The sequence below is a fragment of the Siphateles boraxobius genome, unplaced genomic scaffold (genome assembly GCF_051911475.1).
Source record: "Siphateles boraxobius isolate OS27281-9 unplaced genomic scaffold, OSU_SipBor_1 47, whole genome shotgun sequence".
NCBI lineage: Eukaryota > Metazoa > Chordata > Actinopteri > Cypriniformes > Leuciscidae > Siphateles > Siphateles boraxobius.
The window spans coordinates 567,501-587,571 of record NW_027509108.1 but is presented as its reverse complement, the minus strand read 5'-3'; the positions used below and the strand labels follow the sequence as shown (position 1 = coordinate 587,571).

The 20,071-nt window shown below is 36.6% G+C and overlaps 1 protein-coding gene across 1 annotated transcript in view; it reads right to left on the bottom strand.

Moving 5' to 3' along the window:
- LOC143710483 (adhesion G protein-coupled receptor E2-like) overlaps nt 1–20,071 on the bottom strand; it is a 47,366-nt gene that overhangs the window by 11,139 nt on the left and 16,156 nt on the right. Inside the window, exons 4-9 of the mRNA XM_077201429.1 lie at nt 8,685–8,763; nt 8,399–8,637; nt 8,258–8,314; nt 4,730–4,761; nt 2,080–2,148; nt 1,670–1,871 (exon numbers count right to left, since the gene is read on the bottom strand). Of these exons, the coding sequence (XP_077057544.1) occupies nt 1,670–1,871; nt 2,080–2,148; nt 4,730–4,761; nt 8,258–8,314; nt 8,399–8,637; nt 8,685–8,763 (678 nt within the window). The remainder of the gene's footprint in view (nt 1–1,669; nt 1,872–2,079; nt 2,149–4,729; nt 4,762–8,257; nt 8,315–8,398; nt 8,638–8,684; nt 8,764–20,071) is intronic.

Here is a 20,071-nt window from a genome sequence, read left to right as displayed (position 1 = left end):
TGTATTGATATCTTTTTGCAGTTCTGATTTTCATTCATGTTTAATTTGTGCTATAACTAAGAGATTATCAGTTCATGTGCTGCTTGAACTGAGGCCTACACATTAAAGCACCACAAAACAGGATTTATTGTTTGAATTTCATAATAATTATAAAAATGTAAAATATGAGACTTTATTTCATACCAAAAGTAGGCTGCTCTGTCTTGTATGTTGGCGCATATTCAGTGTCCTCTTTGCTCCGCAATATATTTTTCACTGTGTGAGAACATTTGGAGTGAGAGCGGAACGGCTTGTCGGACGTAGCAACAGTAACTAAGAGGGGCGGGTCTTTGTGAAAGGTCAATTTCAAATCATTTAAATCTTTGTGGACTGGGCTGGACTCGACTCGGACGTTAAGGACTCGGACTCAAGTCCGACTCAGCCCTCTTTGGACTCGGACTTGGACTCGGACTCGATTGTTAAGGACTTGGACTTGACTCGGACTCGACAAAGGTGGACTCGGACCCAACACTAAAAATAACGGTCGACATGCTTGTTTGCTTTGCGGCCCCTTTAAATGAAGTTTTAAAAAAGACCAAGCATTCGATATACGTCAGAGCGTCCACAAATCTTTCCACGGCGTCGCTGGCAGGTCGGCGAGAGCGAATTTTGCCGCTCTCACCAGCGGCGCTGTGAACGTAAGAATGTTCTCCAAACGTACAGCTGACTTCCAGCCAAAGCCTTAGATGAAATAAAGAAGACATTAAATCTCTGGATCTCAGCAGAGGATTAAACAACTCACTTATTACTAACCAGACTGACTTTATTTCTGTCAGATATCTACAGAAGTTCTTATTGAGAATTAATAGAGATTTAGATGTTGATGTTTCATTGTTTTGTTTGACGTTACCATCATGGTGATCAGTGTTTGCTTTAGTTGGGCTCGTGACCCTTGACATTCAGACTTGACATTTTCTATGGCTGTTGTTATTGATTGTAAAATTCATTTGTGATGACTAAATGAGTCTGAATCCACATGATGTTGGTTTGTTTTTAATAATTACAAGATAAAATTCACCTAGATTCATAATGCAATCTTTGTAAAGTGTTATTGCTTAATACCGTACAATATTACTCTGGTTATACATGAGATGCAATAATTTCATGATCACTTATGATGAATGTTGTGTAACGATCAAAAGCTTCATGCTGCAATACATGCTGGGTATCTAGTCTTTGTGTGCACTTTGACCTCACATTGTGACCATAGTTTGAGCACACAGTGAGGATGCTGTGAGGATACACTTTTAGCTCACTGTGACCTCAGGTTGTGATCAGATCACGAGTATCCGGAGAGCTCATGTTGAGATCACTGTGAGATTAAATTGTTGACTGGGAACCTGTCCATCAGTCATCTGTCTAATTTGAAGAGCTTCTACCAAATGATGAATGACTTTGCACCAAAATACTGACCTTTGACATCAACAACAAAAGATATGGACAGTGTTTTCTGTTCTCTTTTAAAACATTTGTAATTCTTCACATTATATAGTAATAGTTACTGTAGCTGCATTTATCATCGTCGCCGTCTGACACCTGTGATCCAACGCTGCTCTCTAGACTATATAAACTCCCTGATATCATATATAATCTCAGTTTCATCATCAGTAATAACAGTTTCTCCACTCACCTACAACAGCAAGAGCAAAACTGACACTGTCACTCGTGTCTGTCGGCTTCACCAATGTAGAGATGAGTTTCTCACTGGTTTTTAAGATACGGTTTCCATAGGAGGCGAGTTCAGCGGGGCTGACTGATGATGAGGATGATGAAGATGACTCTAAAATCTTCCCTGAAGCGTTAAAGGCCACCGTCAAAATGTTGGTCACAGTCTAATTTATTGATCAGATAAATAGTGTCATAGTAAATGTCAAGAGAGGAGAGGAAAGAAGACAACACTGTTTTTGTTCAATCATATATTATCTACAGGAGCTAAACTCTGCAGAGCTGTGGCACTCCAGGACCGAGTTTGCCATCCCTGATTTACAATATAACTGACAAATATTTAATTATTTGATTATTTTTCTCTTGAAGACTTACAGTCACAGAGAGTACTTGAGATGTGATGTTCTCGATCTTCTCAAGAAGATTTTGGAAACAGTTCTGACTCTGAAAAACATGATCAAAATCAACAAATAGTTTACGGCTTTCACAATTGTGATTTCAGTATCAACAGAGAGCCTATAATGTATTTTCACTGCACTGAATGTCACTGTGAAGATTCAGTGATGTTAGTACAGACACACAACACACATCTAGCAACAATAAGTGGAAAAGCACATTCATATTTCACATAACAGATATCTACAATGAACATTTTATTGCACTACTCTTTGAACAAATTAACCATATCCCGTTACGAATTAAGCAAAAAATAATAATATTGCATAAAATATCACCATTTCCATTCCATGTTTTTCAAGAGAACAAAATTGCCACTTCCTGAAAAACGGTCTCAAAACTCATTCAAAAAAATGATTCAAGCCCTTCTTAGGGGTGACATTTAAATGTAATTTGCTTTATTTAAATATATCTATTTAAGATCATATGTATAATATATATTTAAGTGGTTTACCTAAAAATGTATTACTAGGTCCACTCAAAAAAAATTATTCATTGGATGAACTCAATTAAGTTGTGGGCAGGATTTCCATCCAATAAATATATGTAGCCCCAACTCAAACTGAGTACATCCATTCAACAGAATGTAAATCAGTTTGCCTAACTCATTTGTATCAAATAGATGCAAAAGAATATAAACGAGTGAGACTAATTTATTTTTATCAAATACTTATTACTAACCAGACTGACTTTATTTCCATCAGACGTCTACAAAAGTTTTATTGAGAATTAACAGGGGTTTAACTCTGTTTTCCATTTTAAGTCACCATAACAGTGATTAGTGTTTCCATTAGTTGGGCTCTTAACTCTTAATTTATCTATTATCTTTTTAGGCTACTGTGACAGTGTGTAGCAAAGAAAGCTAAAGTGAAATGAGATCAGCTGTTGATGGTTTTAATATCATCATGAAAGATTCACTTAAGTATTTTAAACTAACAATTACGTTGTCACGTTTTTTTCACAACACATACCTTGTGTTACTGCAGCATGAGATCAAGCAATATTATAACAATAAGTTAGAAGACTTTAACGAACATAAGCACAAAAAAGTCATTTTATGATGACACACACAAACAACAATCAGCTTATGAATCTCAACAATGGTGACAATCAAAAGTACTTTGCTGCAATGCACGCTGGGTACCAGTCTAGTACAAAACTCCCAGCATGCATTGCAACGTTAATACATTATGCAGCTGAATTGTCCTATAATTTTGTTTGATTCTAAATATTTGCTTTTATTTTTTGCTGTTGTTTTTGTTGTGAATTAATAACTTTTCAGTGATGTTCTGAATTAATCTGTGTATCTAAATATTTGTGATTGTCACCATTGTTGAGATTCATACGCTGGTTGTTGATGTCTGTGTGTGTCATCATAAACTAACTTTTTTGTGCTCATGTTTGTTAAAGTCTTCTAACTTATTGTTATAATATTGCTTGATCTCATGCTGCAGTAACACAAGGTATGTGTTGTGAAAAAAATGTGACAACATAATTGTTAGATTAAAATACCTATAAAAACTCATTTACTCATACTATATTGTCAGGCACAGCCGTAACACACAAGCAGTTCTTCCAAGCGCCAGTGAAAGTGAAACCACACAAACACTCGTTCATCAAGTGGGGAACGAGAACAAACGCTGTTTCATTGACGCCCGCCTAACTTTAAACGCTCCCGGCCCCATCACATCACATGCCCACTTAAAGGCATAGCACACTCATTCTGGTTACACACACACACACATATATATATACATACATACATACATACATATACATTATATATATATATATATATATATATATATATATATATACATATATGTATGTATGTATATGTGTGTGTGTTATATGTTCTCTGGCTGCTGTAACTGTGTTTGTAAAACACATCTGTTATGGCAAGAAAAGCCAAGAGTGAATGTATTTAGTTGATGTTGGTTTGTTATTGATAATAACAACATCATCATCTAGATTCAGTATACAGTCTTTGTGAAATATTTTAAATTATAATCGCCCTGTGATTTTACAGTTTGAGATTCAGCAGTGTCAATCATTTACATTATGAATGCATGTAAGACGCAAACATTAGAACTACTATGTCATTTAGACACAAAGAGACATCAAGAATCAGTGTATGAATCTCAACAATGATGATGACCAAAAGCTTCATGCTGCAATGCATGCTGGGTATCTAGTATTTGTGTGCACTTTGACCTCACATTTTGACCATAGTATGAGCACACAGTGAGGACGCTGTGAGGATACACTTTTAGCTCACTGTGACCGAATCCGCCATGGCGCGAGCACAACTGGCTTTTAACGGGAAGGGGAGATGAGACTCTGATTGGTTTGTTCCACGTTGCGCCCAAAATACACCCATTACTCATTAAGTGAATTGAGACGACCCTTTTAGACCATGCGCCACGCTCACCGACCATTTTCCCCGTCATTAAACTAGCACAAGTGGATTTGGACACACACTAAGTGCACTTGCACCGTGCGCTTTAGACCATGTGTTTATATTGTTAAAATAGGGCCCTAAAACTTCAATTTCAGAATCTCAACTTACGGTGCATCCTTCCTCCAGCGTTATATTTATACCTGCAATGACAGAAACCAGCATGAAGACAATAATAAAATACATCTGCAAATGAGAATTTAAAAGGGTCAGACAAAACTTTATAAAATAATCTCATAAAAGTCCTTTTTATTTATATTGTGTTATATTAATTTTGAACTGAGTCCAGATCGAGTGGAAGTCAGTGTCTCACTTTAAGCCGTTATGATGTTGCTTCATTAGGAGCAGAACTCATGTTACCAGCACATAAAACTATCAGTAAGAAATCACTGTATGCAATATTCTGCAAATGTACATTTCACACACTCTTTTATATATCTAGAGACACAAACACTCACACACCAATCTTCAGCTGTGTGTGTGCTGTGATCTCCGCTGAGTGTGCGCTGTGTGTGTGTGTGTGTTGTGATCTCCAGAGGTGTATAGTCCAGGGGTCAGAAAGTAGAAGTCCTGCCATATGTTTATTCCACCCATGAACTGATTGACTGTTGATTTCAGCTGATTTCTGTCTCCTGGCTGAAAAACTGCTAATAATCAAATTAGGTGATTGGAACAAAATACTGAGGAGGACTTTTACTTTATGAACCGCTGTGTGTGTGCTCTACTGTGTGTGTGCTCTGTAAAATTATGACATTAATCACAGACTTTGTATAAAACTACAGTCTCTCTATATAGTATGCATCCTCAGCTAACATATTCAGCAATTTGATTCTGAATCATGTCAGTGACTATAACATCACCGATAATTGACAAACATCACCTGATGAGATTTTCTCCAGCATTTATTACCAGAACAAGTGTGTATCATAAACACAGTTAAAGCAGCCAGAGACAAAAAGATGTCAAAAACTCAAGGGCCAAGAGCCCAACTAAAGCAAACACTGATCTCAGTCATGGTGACATCAAACTTCTGTTATTCTGTTAGCATATTTTACTTTCATTTTACGTTTTTTGTTTGGCAGCCGTAGCTGCCAGTCATTTGACCCTTTTTTAAAGACTATTTTACAATGAAGGTATTTGATCGTGATAATTCAGGAAATACCTGTAAAATAACAGTGTTTTTCAGTTTATTAATTTAGGATGTTTTACTTTAATGTTACAGGTTTTTTTTGGGCCTGTCAGTCATTTAACCGTTTTATCATTTAAAGGGATATTTCACCCAAAAATGAAAATTCTGTCAGTATTTACTCACCCTCATGTTGTTCAACCCCGTAAGACCTTCGTTCATCTTCGGAACACCAATTAAGATATTTATAACAATAAAATAACGACTTTATTTCAACTATTAATTTCCTTCTCTGTGATCCTCGAGTCAGTTCACTAGTGTAATTGCGTAAGCTTCTGTGTTGTACGTCACACGCATCACACACATGACCAGTGCCGGCCAATAGTGAGCCTACGTGTGACGTAGCTTAACGCAATCACACTACGTTAACTGACTAGAGGCCAACAGAGAAGGAAATGAATAGTTGAAATAAAGTCGTTATTTATGTTTGTTTTTGCACACAAAAAGTATTCTCGTCGCTTGATAAACTTCAGATTGAGCCACTGTAGTCACTTGGACTATTTTAACGATGTCTTTAATAACTTTTCGAGGCCGGCAAGTTTCAATCCCTGAAGAAGCCTATGGAGGAGTGATCCAGCTCTCAGATTTAATCAGAAATATCTTAATTGGTGTTCCGAAGATGAACGAAGGTCTTACGGGGTTTGAACAACATGAGGGTGAGTAAATACTGACAGAATTTTCATTTTTGGGTGAACTATCCTTTAACTGTTTTGTTACAGTTTAATTATAGACAATATTTGTAATTTTACATACTTTATGTAATTCAAGAAAACAGAAAAAATACTGTATGAAAAATACAGATAACTTTCTGTATAAAAAATGTGAATTACAGGAATCTGTCATTAATGTCACAATACCTAAAATATCAGCTGCATTTTTAATTTACAGATATTATTTGAAATTTTACAGAGTTTTGAGTACAATTTAAAATTAAAGAAAATGATCGTCAAAAAAATAAATGAAAAAATCAGTGTTTATTTGTGTTACAAATACATTACGAGTGTCTTCGAAACATACAAGCACGGTAATTCGAAAAGACTACTGGTTTTCTACTAATACAAAGCTTAATGCTAAATCCTGAAGTATCCCTTTAAGTAAGGTCTCTATACACCACTGAAAATGTGTATAAATCATGTACATTATATTGCATTTCTCTCAACAGATCCTCCTAAATAATACACAATGCCCCTTTAGGGACTACTTACATGCTTGATTAGCGATATTAAAGTGTTCTTTATTTGAGTTACAAATACATTACAAATTCATTACGAGTGTCTTCGAAACATACAAGCCATATACCATAAGTGTATTATATTTGAGTATAAAAAAGTATATGCTCAGTAATATCTTTGGCTTATTCCAAATACGACAAATTGCACATGTTGTTTTCAATAACAAATGCACATTAATAAACAATTATACTTATAGTATATTATACAAAGTATAGCTAATGTATTTTGAAAGTTCAATGCATTGTTGCAATGATAATTTTTCAGCACAAAGTTAAAAATATAGCCTACCTAAGTATAGTTTTAAGTAAAGTGCAAATAAATACACTTTTAAAAAATAAACAGAATTTTCACTTCAAGTATGTTTTTCTAAAATATATTTTTAGAAAATATTTTTGTTAGTATATTTGCAATATACTATTGTAAAGGGAATATCTTTCAAATACAATAAAGTATACTTTTTTCATTAGGGATTGTTTATTTTTAGCACCACCTTTAAACTGTTAAAATCTTAACTTTTCTTTTCTTTAGATTCTGCTTATCATAAAGTGTCTTAAATCAATCAATCATCACTTAATCACTGAATGATCTAATTAACTCTAACACTACTTCAGAGTGTTTTTAACACTGGTTATTTAAACACCCTGTGGTGAAAATCAAGTTAATGTTGTTTATATATCTCTATGTGGAGTTTTTAAACATGATTTAAGAAAAACCATTTGTAAATTCATGTCAACACCACTGCTGAGTATTTTCAAACTGCAGTGAACCAAAGACAGTCTCAAAAACACAGTTAGAAACCAGCCCTGTTTTCCACCGTAACAAACATGTCACCAATCCGTCAACGTGCGGCGGGACCTTTATCCTCTGATCTTTTATGATGTTCAAAGCGTTTCTAAGGCTACGTTCAGACTGTCAGTCCAAATCCCATTTTTGTGCATATCCGATCTATCAGAATTTTTGTTTTTGTTACAATGTTTTTTACTGGTAGAGTAAATATTTTATTCTTCTGACACAAACACACATCTATCCAATGGTACAGAGCGGCGTTTCCTAAAAGCATCATAAGTCTATAAGTTGATCAGAGAACATTGGTGTCAGTTGTTCTACGATCAACTCAGGCTTATGATGATGCTTTTGGGAAATGCAGCCCTGATCCGTAGCCTACATACATTAGAAAACACTCAGAAAATAAGCAAATAGAGACACAGTGTGTTACATTACCAGGTGAGATGGTCACTGGTGTGACAGTTGTAGAGCTGGTGTTAATGCTGCCAGTGTCTGAAAGTTTGGATGAATAATGATTAATGAACAGAAACACAAATATCATGAATGTGTAGAAAGAGCTCATGTGAATATAATTACCTGCACAGTATGCTGAATGACAGACAGTTGGACTAACCAGCTCATAGACATAATAATTGTCTGGACAGGCTTTGACTTTAATGGGAAAAGACCCGTAATAGCAGCAGTAACTGCTCCAGTGACCGCAAACATCTCGAGTGACGACTCCATCTGTTACTGTTGGGTGTCCACCACGTATCCACAGTGTGATATGAGTGCCACAGCTGTACTGAGCAACACACGTGTCTGGGATATGAGCGCTGAGCCGTTAATGAAGAGACGATACCAGCCGCTCCAGGAGACAGACGTGTCACACATGTAGGAATAATGTGTATTATTGATGGATCTCCATGGATTGTCCAGCACAGTGTAGTTGTAGCAGGGGTCTGTAGAGAGATTAGCTGTTATGAAAATATATTAAGAAATTAACAAGTTTCTGGAAAACATGTTTTATTACAAAATGTAACCAAAATTATTTTTTTTCTTCTTTTTTTGCAATTCGGAGCAATTAATTTGATCCACAATATTTTTTTTCAAATGCATTTATAGGATTATTTAAACAGCAATGCATCTTAAAAGAAAGACAATCTTGTTGTATCCTGGAGTAACTACTAGATGTCATTGTATTACAAGTGTTGTGTTCTATGCTAAAAAAGGCAGTTGAAGAAGATGTGCCATGCGGTGCATTGTTGGGGTCAAAGCCCGTATACGGAAAGCCTGTTCACTCCCTATTAAGTCCTATTGAACCGAATTTTGGTTGTAGTTCCACTAGAGTTCCACTGGGGGGCGATCGCCCGAGTGCAAAATAAATGGGAGTCTATGGAGCTGCTAGACGGCTAAATTTGTCTCTTTCACCCGATTGCCATTGAGAAATCTCAGATTTGATTGTAGATTTTGCAAGTTCAACATGGGTTATAGGTCGAAAGTTGAATGAACGAGTACTTATATCCTTTCGATTTCTTACAGGTTGAGTTGTTGTTGCCCATTACACGCTAGCATTCTGCTAATGAACGCTGATTGGTCAGTGAAGGACTGATTACGACCAGAGATACCGCTTGATGGCATCGTGGCATCCGAAGCAGGACCAGATCGTGTGTGTGTATTTTCAGCGTGGTGTTTAAAAACAACAAAACAAAAACTCTTCTAGCACGTGTATTTACCTGTTTCAGCGGTGTTGTTGATGCCTCGAGAGAAAAGAAAGTGCAGAGCGCGAAAGCACCAAAGTGACTGAAGGATTGCCGTAAAGCAGTATCTCTGGTGGAACGATGTGTATGACGTCATTGACATTTTAAAATTTACTTTTTAAAGCAAATGAGTGACTTTAAAAATCTAACACCCAGCAATGAGTAATTTCTTTTTAGCTATATGGGGAGGCTGCAGACCTGGAGCCGGCAGTTTTACGCCCCTGTTGTTTCTGATGCGTCCAGTAGGGGGATATACTGCGAAATAACATAATTAAATCGACTCTTACACATTAATAACCCGTCCATAGACATTTTTTTTTGTTTTTTGTTCATTTAAATATAAACGTTACAGTTTAGATCTGCACGGATTAAAATGTCTGTAGCTATTCAGTTGGGCTTCACTCTCTTCACTCAGCCTACAGAAGACTATGTGTTTTTGTGAATTGAAAATTTAAAAATACACAGGTGGGTCAACTATGTTATGACAAGTATATGACCTACTGCAGTTATAGGCCTACCATAGGTTTTTATATGGAAGACTGAGTGAAATATGTTGTTGTGAATTTATAGTTACATTCAGATATTAACCAAATTTAGCCCATTAGACATACAGTACCGTGTAATTATATGGATCCTTGATTAGCTGTAGTACCATTCTCTATTGGTCGTTATGTTTTGTACAGCTACAAAACAGTATCCTACACAGCATTTTATGAAGACAAACACAATTTATCCCTTTTCTAAAATTCCAAGGGCCATTTTAAAGAAAGACACAATACTGTTGTTCACAATTTTTTTTATTAACACCATTTATGAATTATGATGACTCCCCTATGGTTTACCCCTCTTCTTTAACTATTTTTTAGAAGGACATCCATGGTGATTTTATCGTGTGTGTGTGTGTGTGTGTGTGTGTGTGTGTAGAATTGATTTCAGGTGTGTGGATTGCATCAATTTGCTCCTGATCTTCAAAGTACAGCGGCACAAGCACTTGTTGGTGGAACAATAATGAAAAAAGTGTCAAGCCACTTTGATTTCTTTTGGCCACCAATGATGGACTGTGCAGAGAAAATTGAAAATGACATTATAACCATGTCCATGTATGTCTCTGTAAGTTGTTTATTTTGTAAGTCGTAAAAAAAAGATGGGTGTTTATAAGTTTAGAGAGAGATATTCATTTTATTATAGCTAAAGCAAACACACCTTTATGAGATGCAAGTTAAAAAGAATTTGGTAAAGACAGAGTATGATAAAACCCACATTAAGTGCACATACCCTACATTTTAGTCCCGACCTGTGAGCTATTTAAGAAATTATGTTGGAAATAATCAAAATATTTGAGTGAGTGTGCAGTTCAACTCTTTACTTAGAGAGAGATTTACATACATGTATACATGCCTATTATAAATGTGTCTTTTGTGTGTTCACATCATAGACTGTAAAAAAACAAGTTCAGATATTTCCAATATCTACTGTAATGTTGCCCCAGAAACCATGTGGAGTGTGTTTTAATGTAAGGAGTAAACAGGGTCTTACCAGAAGAGGCCATCCCACGCAAGCTAAAGACAGGCAACACAAGAAAATTAAAAAGAAAATGCATTTTAAAGTGAGTAAAGAAGACTAGGGGCAACTAAACCTACACGTGGTATAGCTGAGTTTAAGCCAGATAGAACATAAACCTGACCGTCAAGAACTTTTTGTCTCGAAATAAATTTTAGACCCATCCATTGATATAGAAATGAATTGATATCTAGGCTACCTAAGCTAATCGTTTATAAATAATAAATTGTGCATCATTGCTAAACAACAATAACTTTAGCAGATTATTTAACATTCAAATGACAGAATCTATAATTTTTTGTCAGATTTTCATTCTAACGATACAAATCTTGATTATACGGTATTATTACTTTGTCTTCTGGGCAAGATTCATCCTTATAAAGACAGAACCATTCAATGATCCTGATTTAAGAATATTCTCCTCTGATATAAAGTCCCTTTTTTCTTCTTTTAAGAAAATGTCAAAACCTTTAAACTCAAAGGTTTCTAAAATAAATAATATCATTGAGTCTTATGTAAAGCACCTTTAATTTTTTATATTGACAAAATGTAAAATTGTATTGATTGTGTAGCCTCAATCTCTTTTGATGTCCCTCTTGTTATTTTTTTTCTCTTTCTCACTGTTAATGTCTTGTATCCTTTCATTTGCAATACAAAATAAATACATTTATTAATAAAAAAAAAAGAAGATTATTCACTAACATAAGTCAATTTGTGTCGCTGTACAGCCCATCCCCTACTGGACGCATCAGGAACAACAGGGGCGTAAAACTGTCAGGGGCGTAAAACCGTAGACATCATATAGAGACTAGATGCCCGATTGGCCGCTGTGGCGCAAGAAATGCGGCCGCCATCTTAAACCGGTCATCCTCCTATTTGGGTTGCATAGCAGCAGTAACGTTAGATGCCAGAGCACTGTGCAGCATATTCCTGCTCAAATCGGCGGACCATCACTCGGGGATTACTTTTCACAAGTAAGATTTAACATTTAACATTGCCGTACTATTGGTTGTATTTTGTGAACAAAATATGCAATGTGTCCTGTATCGTAGCTACGTGTATGACCTTTGCAGCAAAAAAAAACCCGCGTAAAAAATCAGTTCGGTATTCAGTGAGATATGATTAATTAAATGCGCTGGCAGCTCACTGCACCTGGCAAACAGATTACACTGAGCGGAGCGGGTGACCGGCTTAAGATGGCGGCCCTACGGCTCGTCCGCGCCAATAGGCAGTAGCGGTCGATAGGGCGTCTATCTATATGATATCTATGCGTAAAACTGTCAGGGTCGTATATCTGCCGGCTCCAGACCTCCTTTCATTCTGCACTCGTCCTGTGAGCGCCCTCATGTGGAACCAGAGTGGAACTGCAACCAGTTCAGAAGCTGGAAGTTTACTGAGTAAACGTTCTCCCCATATTAGACATTCGCTGGTTGGGTGGAGTGTCTGTTGCTGTAATGGTTGCAAACAGAAAGTAAAGTATTAACTTCAACTCAATTCATGTAGTAGTCTGTCTATTACTGGAAAGATACTACAATCTTTTAAATTGAAAGTAGTGACTCAGCGTGACTCAGTGACAGTCAGTGTTTTACTGAGAAGAGATCAGACACGAGCTGCTCAGAAAACTGTCACTGAGAGTTACAGACGAACAGAGAATGGTGTCAAGAATCAGAAGGATTTGTGATCCTTTAGAAAACGAGTGAATCGTTTCACCTCTAAAGCTACAGACATGAATCCATACAAAACAGCAGCAACAGCACTGTAAAAACTGAACATGTGCAGTCGTTGCTTTAAGGAGGCATTTCTACCCGATTCAAATTCTAATTTTGTTGTAACCTAATTCAATCAGGTTTAAGCAACATAAAACAATTGTGAGAGATTGAGTAAGCGAGTGTAACTGTATTTACAGTATAGCATTTTCCTTCGGGTCATTCCTATATTCGTAATAAAATATCTGTTTGAATGTCCATTGCGATATCTTGTCCTTGTCCCAGTTAAAGGGTTTTCCCGTGCCCTGACACGCTAGTCTGATCAGTTGTGTCTTCTCTGCGTGTGCAAGTTTCAGTCCTTTCAATATAAAAGTCTTCGCTGACTCACCCACTCATAAAGACAGTCATTTTGCAAGCGGCTCCACTTCCGAAGGTGTAGGGGTGTGTGTGTGTGTGTGTGTGTGTGCTGCTTTCTCTCCGTGTGTGTGTGTGTGTGTGTGCTCTGTGCTCTCCGCTGTGTGTGTGCTCTACTACTCTATTTTGATAATTGGTCAAAAAATAAATCTGTTACATCTGATTCTGTTCAGACCTGAATGAAGAATCATTCACTGAATATTAATATTTAATATTTTAATATAGGCCTATTTCCTGTCCAATTTTTGTTTTACTTCAAATAAAACTGTTTATTTTATTACATTGGTTTGAATTGTTTTTATTCAGATTCATTAAATTATTGAACCTAATTAAAAAGTTAATACAATTATACAACAAAAAAAAAAAATATATATATATATATATATTTTAAGTCATTTTCAGTTTTGTTTTTGGTCAAGTGCCTCCAGAATTTTAATTTCATGTCATCCCTAGTATTAAATGTTATTTTATGTGTTCTTTAGTAAAAGGAAAGATTGTTTGTATGTTAATGTTCAGTAATGTTGGACATTTAGGAGTGTGTGTTATTAAATGTTGTGGTTCATTGTGCTGAAGAGAGCTTGTTTACAGATAACTACTTTGACTGGAGCTAAATAAATATAATAATATATATCATAAACATTTTAATGGTGTTTTTATAATGTGACTAACAACTATAGATGATGATAAAGTACAGAAATAACATTTTGATTTTGGGACGGTTGACATTCACTTTAGGACGGTTCAAATTGTTTTTCAGGACGGTTCAAGGACGGAGGTGAAAACAGTTAGTCTGGAGCCCAGTGTAAGACAGAGAGCATCCTGATTGGCCTGTTTCAGTAAGTCAACCAATCAATTGTCAGTGTGGGTGGGCTTCTGAACCAGTATCAGTAATCAAGATGTTCAGCCAGTTTTAATTTAAAAGTGTGTATGAATTTTCAAAGAGGTACAGGCAGGTATTTGCTATCCTTTATTTTTCTGCACTTTATGTGTAATTTTACTGATTGGAGAGATCAGGAAGATGTGTATATATTTTTTTATTATTATTTATTTATTTAAAGACTGTCTAGCAGTTCACAGATGGCGTTAAAAAGTGCAATCCACATGTTTCTTAAAGTGAATTATCTGAAAAACTGAGTGTGGTAAAGCCACAGATTTTTTTATTTATATATATATATATAAATATATATATATATATATATATATATATATATATATATATATAAATAAAAAAATCTGTATATGTTTACAAGATTGGAAGTTCAAATATACTATTTTGATTGAAGTAGTTACATAAAAATGTCATGCATCACCTCATGTCATCATAAGAGAGGCCTGGCTTCCAGGAAAGAACAGTTTCATACAGAAGATAAAAAGCTTAAAAAATAATCGCATATCGAATCGCAATTGCAATATTGGTGAAAAAAAAAAATTTGCAATTAGATTATTTTCAAAAATCGTTCAGCCCTAGTCTGTAGAGAGATACACTTAATATAAATGTGTTCATGAACACATATGGTGGTTCAATCCCCGGTTCCACCTGACCAAGTGTCGAGGTGTCCATGAGCAAGACACCTAACCCCAGCTGCTCCCGACGAGCTGATGAGACCTTGCATGGCTGACACCGCGTCGGTGTGTGAATGAGGGAGTGAATGGGTGAATGTGAGGCAAATATGTAAAGTGCTTTGGTGGCCATGAGTCTGTTAAAGCGCTATATAAATGCAGTCAATTTACCATTTAATATAAATACATTCACATAATAACCGGATTGATATTCACAAAACGTTATTTCCAAAAGCAAAACAGTTTAATATATATATATATTATTCTAAATTTCTTGCATTTGCAAAATGTCACATTTTTAAATCACCCTGAATTTGTGTGTAAATAATTTGAATGAGGGAGGAAAGAGATGAATGAGAGATGAATGAGGGATGAATGAATGAGGGATGAAAGAGATGAATGAATGAGGGATGAATGAATATGAGATGAATGATGGATGAATGAGAGATGAATGAGGGATGAATAAGGGATGAATAAGGGATGAATGAGGGATGAATGAGGGATGAATGAGGGATGAATGAGAGATGGATGAATGATGGATGAATGAGAGATGAATGAGGGATGAAAAAGGGATGAATGAGGGATAAATGAGGGATGAATGAGGGATGAATGAGAGATGAATGAGAGATGAATGATGGATGAATGAGAGATGAATGATGGATGAATGAGAGATGAATGATTGATGAATGAGAGATGAATGATGGATGAATGAGAGATGAATGAGAGATGAATGATGGATGAATATGAGATGAATGATGGATGAATGAGAGATGAATGAGGGATGAAAAAGGGATGAATGAGGGATGAATGAGGGATGAATGAGGGATGAATGAGGGATGAATGAGGGATGAATGAGAGATGGATGAATGATGGATGAATGAGAGATGAATGAGGGATGAAAAAGGGATGAATGAGGGATAAATGAGGGATGAATGAGGGATGAATGAGAGATGAATGAGAGATGAATGATGGATGAATGAGAGATGAATGATGGATGAATGAGAGATGAATGAGAGATGAATGAGGGATTAATGAGAGATGAATGAGAGATGAATGATGGATGAATATGAGATGAATGATGGATGAATGAGAGATGAATGAGGGATGAAAAAGGGATGAATGAGGGATGAATGAGAGATGGATGAATGATGGATGAATGAGGGATGAATGAGGGATGAATGAGGGATGAATGAGAGATGGATGAATGATGGATGAATGAGAGATGAATGAGGGATGAAAAAGGGATGAATGAGGGATAAATGAGGGATGAATGAGGGATGAATGAGAGATGAATGAGAGATGAATGATGGATGAATGATGGATGAATGAGAGATGAATGATTGATGAATGAGAGATGAATGAGGGATTAATGAGAGATGAATGAGAGATGAATGATGGATGAATATGAGATGAATGATGGATGAATGAGAGATGAATGAGGGATGAATGAGGGATGAATGAGGGATGAATGAGGGATGAATGAGAGATCAATGAGGGACGAATGAGAGATGAATGAGGGATGAATGAGGGATGAATGAGGGATGAATGAGAGATGAATGATGGATGAATGAGAGATGAATGAGAGATGAATGAGAGATGAATGATGGATGAATGAGAGATGAATGAGAGATGAATGAGAGATGAATGAGAGATGAATGAGGGATGAATGAGAGATGAATGAGAGATGAATGAGAGATGAATGAGAGATGAATGATGGATGAATGAGAGATGAATGAGAGATGAATGAGAGATGAATGAGAGATGAATGAGGGATGAATGAGGGATGAATGAGAGATGAATGAGGGATGAATGAGAGATGAATGAGGGATGAAGGAGAGATGAATGAGGGATGAATGAGGGATGAATGAGAGATGAATGAGGGATGAATGAGAGATGAATGAGAGATGAATGAGGGATGAATGAGGGATGAATGAGAGATGAATGAGAGATGAATGAGAAATGAATGAGAAATGAATGAGAGATGAATGATGGATGAATGAGAGATGAATGAGAGATGAATGAGGGATGAATGAGGGATGAATGAGGGATGAATGAGAGATGAATGATGGATGAATGAGAGATGAATGATGGATGAATGAGAGATGAATGAGAGATGAATGAGGGATGAATGAGGGATGAATGAGGGATGAATGAGAGATGAATGAGAGATGAATGAGAGATGAATGATGGATGAATGATGGATGAATGAGAGATGAATGATGGATGAATGAGAGATGAATGAGAGATGAATGAGAGATGAATGATGGATGAATGATGGATGAATGAGAGATGAATGATGGATGAATGAGAGATGAATGAGAGATGAATGATGGATGAATGATGGATGAATGAGAGATGAATGAGGGATGAATGAGAGATGAATGAGGGATGAATGAGAGATGAATGATGGATGAATGAGAGATGAATGAGAGATGAATGAGAGATGAATGAGGGATGAATGAGGGATGAATGAGGGATGAATGATGGATGAATGAGAGATGAGTGAGAGATGAATTATGGATGAATGAGAGATGAATGAGAGATGAATGAGGGATGAATGAGGGATGAATGAGGGATGAATGAGAGATGAATGAGAGATGAATGAGGGATGAATGAGGGATGAATGAGGGATGAATGAGGGATGAATGAGGGATGAATGAGAGATGAATGAGAGATGAATGAGAGATGAATGAGGGATGAATGAGGGATGAATGAGGGATGAATGAGGGATGAATGAGAGATGAATGATGAATGAATGAGGGATGAATGAGAGATGAATGAGAGATGAATGAGAGATGAATGAGAGATGAATGAGGGATGAATGAGGGATGAATGAGGGATGAATGAGAGATGAATGATGGATGAATGAGAGATGAATGAGAGATGAATGAGGGATGAATGAGGGATGAATGATGGATGAATGAGAGATGAATGAGGGATGAATGATGGATGAATGAGAGATGAGTGAGAGATGAGTGAGAGATGAATTATGGATGAATGAGAGATGAATGAGGGATGAATGAGGGATGAATGAGGGATGAATGAGAGATGAATGAGGGATGAATGAGAGATGAATGAGGGATGAATGAGGGATGAATGAGGGATGAATGAGGGATGAATGAGAGATGAATGAGGGATGAATGAGAGATGAATGAGAGATGAATGAGAGATGAATGATGGATGAATGAGAGATGAATGATGGATGAATGAGAGATGAATGAGAGATGAATGAGGGATTAATGAGAGATGAATGAGAGATGAATGATGGATGAATGAGAGATGAATGATGGATGAATGATGGATGAATGAGGGATGAATGAGGGATGAATGATGGATGAATGATGGATGAATGTGGGATGAATGATGGATGAATGTGGGATGAATGTGAGATGAATGAGAGATGAATGAGGGATGAATGAGGGATGAATGAGGGATGAATGAGGGATGAATAAGGGATGAGTGAGGGATGAATGAGGGATGAATGAGAGATGAATGAGAGATGAATGAGGGATGAATGATGGATGAATGAGAGATGAATGAGGGATTAATGAGAGATGAATGAGGGATTAATGAGAGATGAATGAGAGATGAATGAGAGATGAATGAGAGATGAATGAGGGATGAATGAGGGATGAATGAGAGATGAATGAGAGATGAATGAGGGATGAATGTGGGATGAATGATGGATGAATGTGAGATGAATGAGAGATGAATGAGAGATGAATGAGAGATGAATGAGGGATGAATGAGGGATGAATGAGAGATGAATGAGAGATGAATGAGAGATGAATGAGAGATGAATGAGGGATGAATGTGGGATGAATGATGGATGAATGTGGGATGAATGATGGATGAATGATGGATGAATGAGAGATGAATGAGGGATTAATGAGAGATGAATGAGGGATTAATGAGAGATGAATGAGAGATGAATGAGAGATGAATGAGAGATGAATGAGGGATGAATGAGGGATGAATGAGAGATGAATGAGAGATGAATGAGGGATGAATGTGGGATGAATGATGGATGAATGTGAGATGAATGAGAGATGAATGAGAGATGAATGAGAGATGAATGAGGGATGAATGAGGGATGAATGAGAGATGAATGAGAGATGAATGAGAGATGAATGAGAGATGAATGAGGGATGAATGTGGGATGAATGATGGATGAATGTGGGATGAATGATGGATGAATGTGAGATGAATGAGAGATGAATGAGGGATGAATGAGAGATGAATGAGGGATGAATGAGAGATGAATGAGGGATGAATGTGAGATGAATGAGAGATGAATGAGAGATGAATGAGGGATGAGTGAGGGATGAATGAGGGATGAATGAGGGATGAATTAGAAATGAAAAAGGGGTTAATGAGGGATGAATTAGAAATAAATGAGGGATGAATGAAAGATGGAATTGATGAATTATTGTATGTAATAAAGATTGGTTGTGACATCATTGTGTTTGAGATGCTGAATGTGTAGAAATAACACTTTCATTGCTAATTTTGTTTAAAACTTGTTCTGTGTCGTTTATACACTCACAGAGATCGACATTCGGCGTATGAAACAACAATGATGATGTTTTCTGTCACCATTAAAAGAATAAAAGTAACTTAAACATCAAGGGTCACGAGCCAGACTAAAGTAGACGCTGATGCTGATCAATACTGGAACCCAGCATGCATTGCGACATGAACTTTTGATTGTCACCTATAATGGTGACGTCAAACGAAACAATCATTCATCAACATCTAAACCAGTTAATTCTCAATAAGAACTTCTGTAGACGTCTGACAGAAATAAAAGCCCGATTCACACGGGATAAGTATTACCTGGTGACCTCTAGTCATTTGTAATAACTGCGGAGTTTGTCTGTGATCTTAATCCCGTGCGAATCGGCCATGTCTGTAATTTGTAAAGTAAAAATTCCCCCGCAAATGACCTTCCATATTTCTCCGAACACTGAGGTCCTGTGATAATATTAGTCCCGTGCGAATCGGCATCTCTGTTATTTGGCGGAGACGTTTATACTTTTTTCAAGGTTTTTGTTTCCTGTGCGCTTTTTTATCCATCTTTCACAAAGAATGGAGGCTGCGTTGGAGTGTTTTGATAGTATTTTGGGAAATGGGTCATATCGCTATACACCACACGAAATTCAGATGTGGGGGAGTCATTTGTAAATCACACGAGTTTCCCAATACTAATTCAGTGCAAACAGGGCCACACACACACACGTGCACACACGTGCACACACGCACGCACGCAC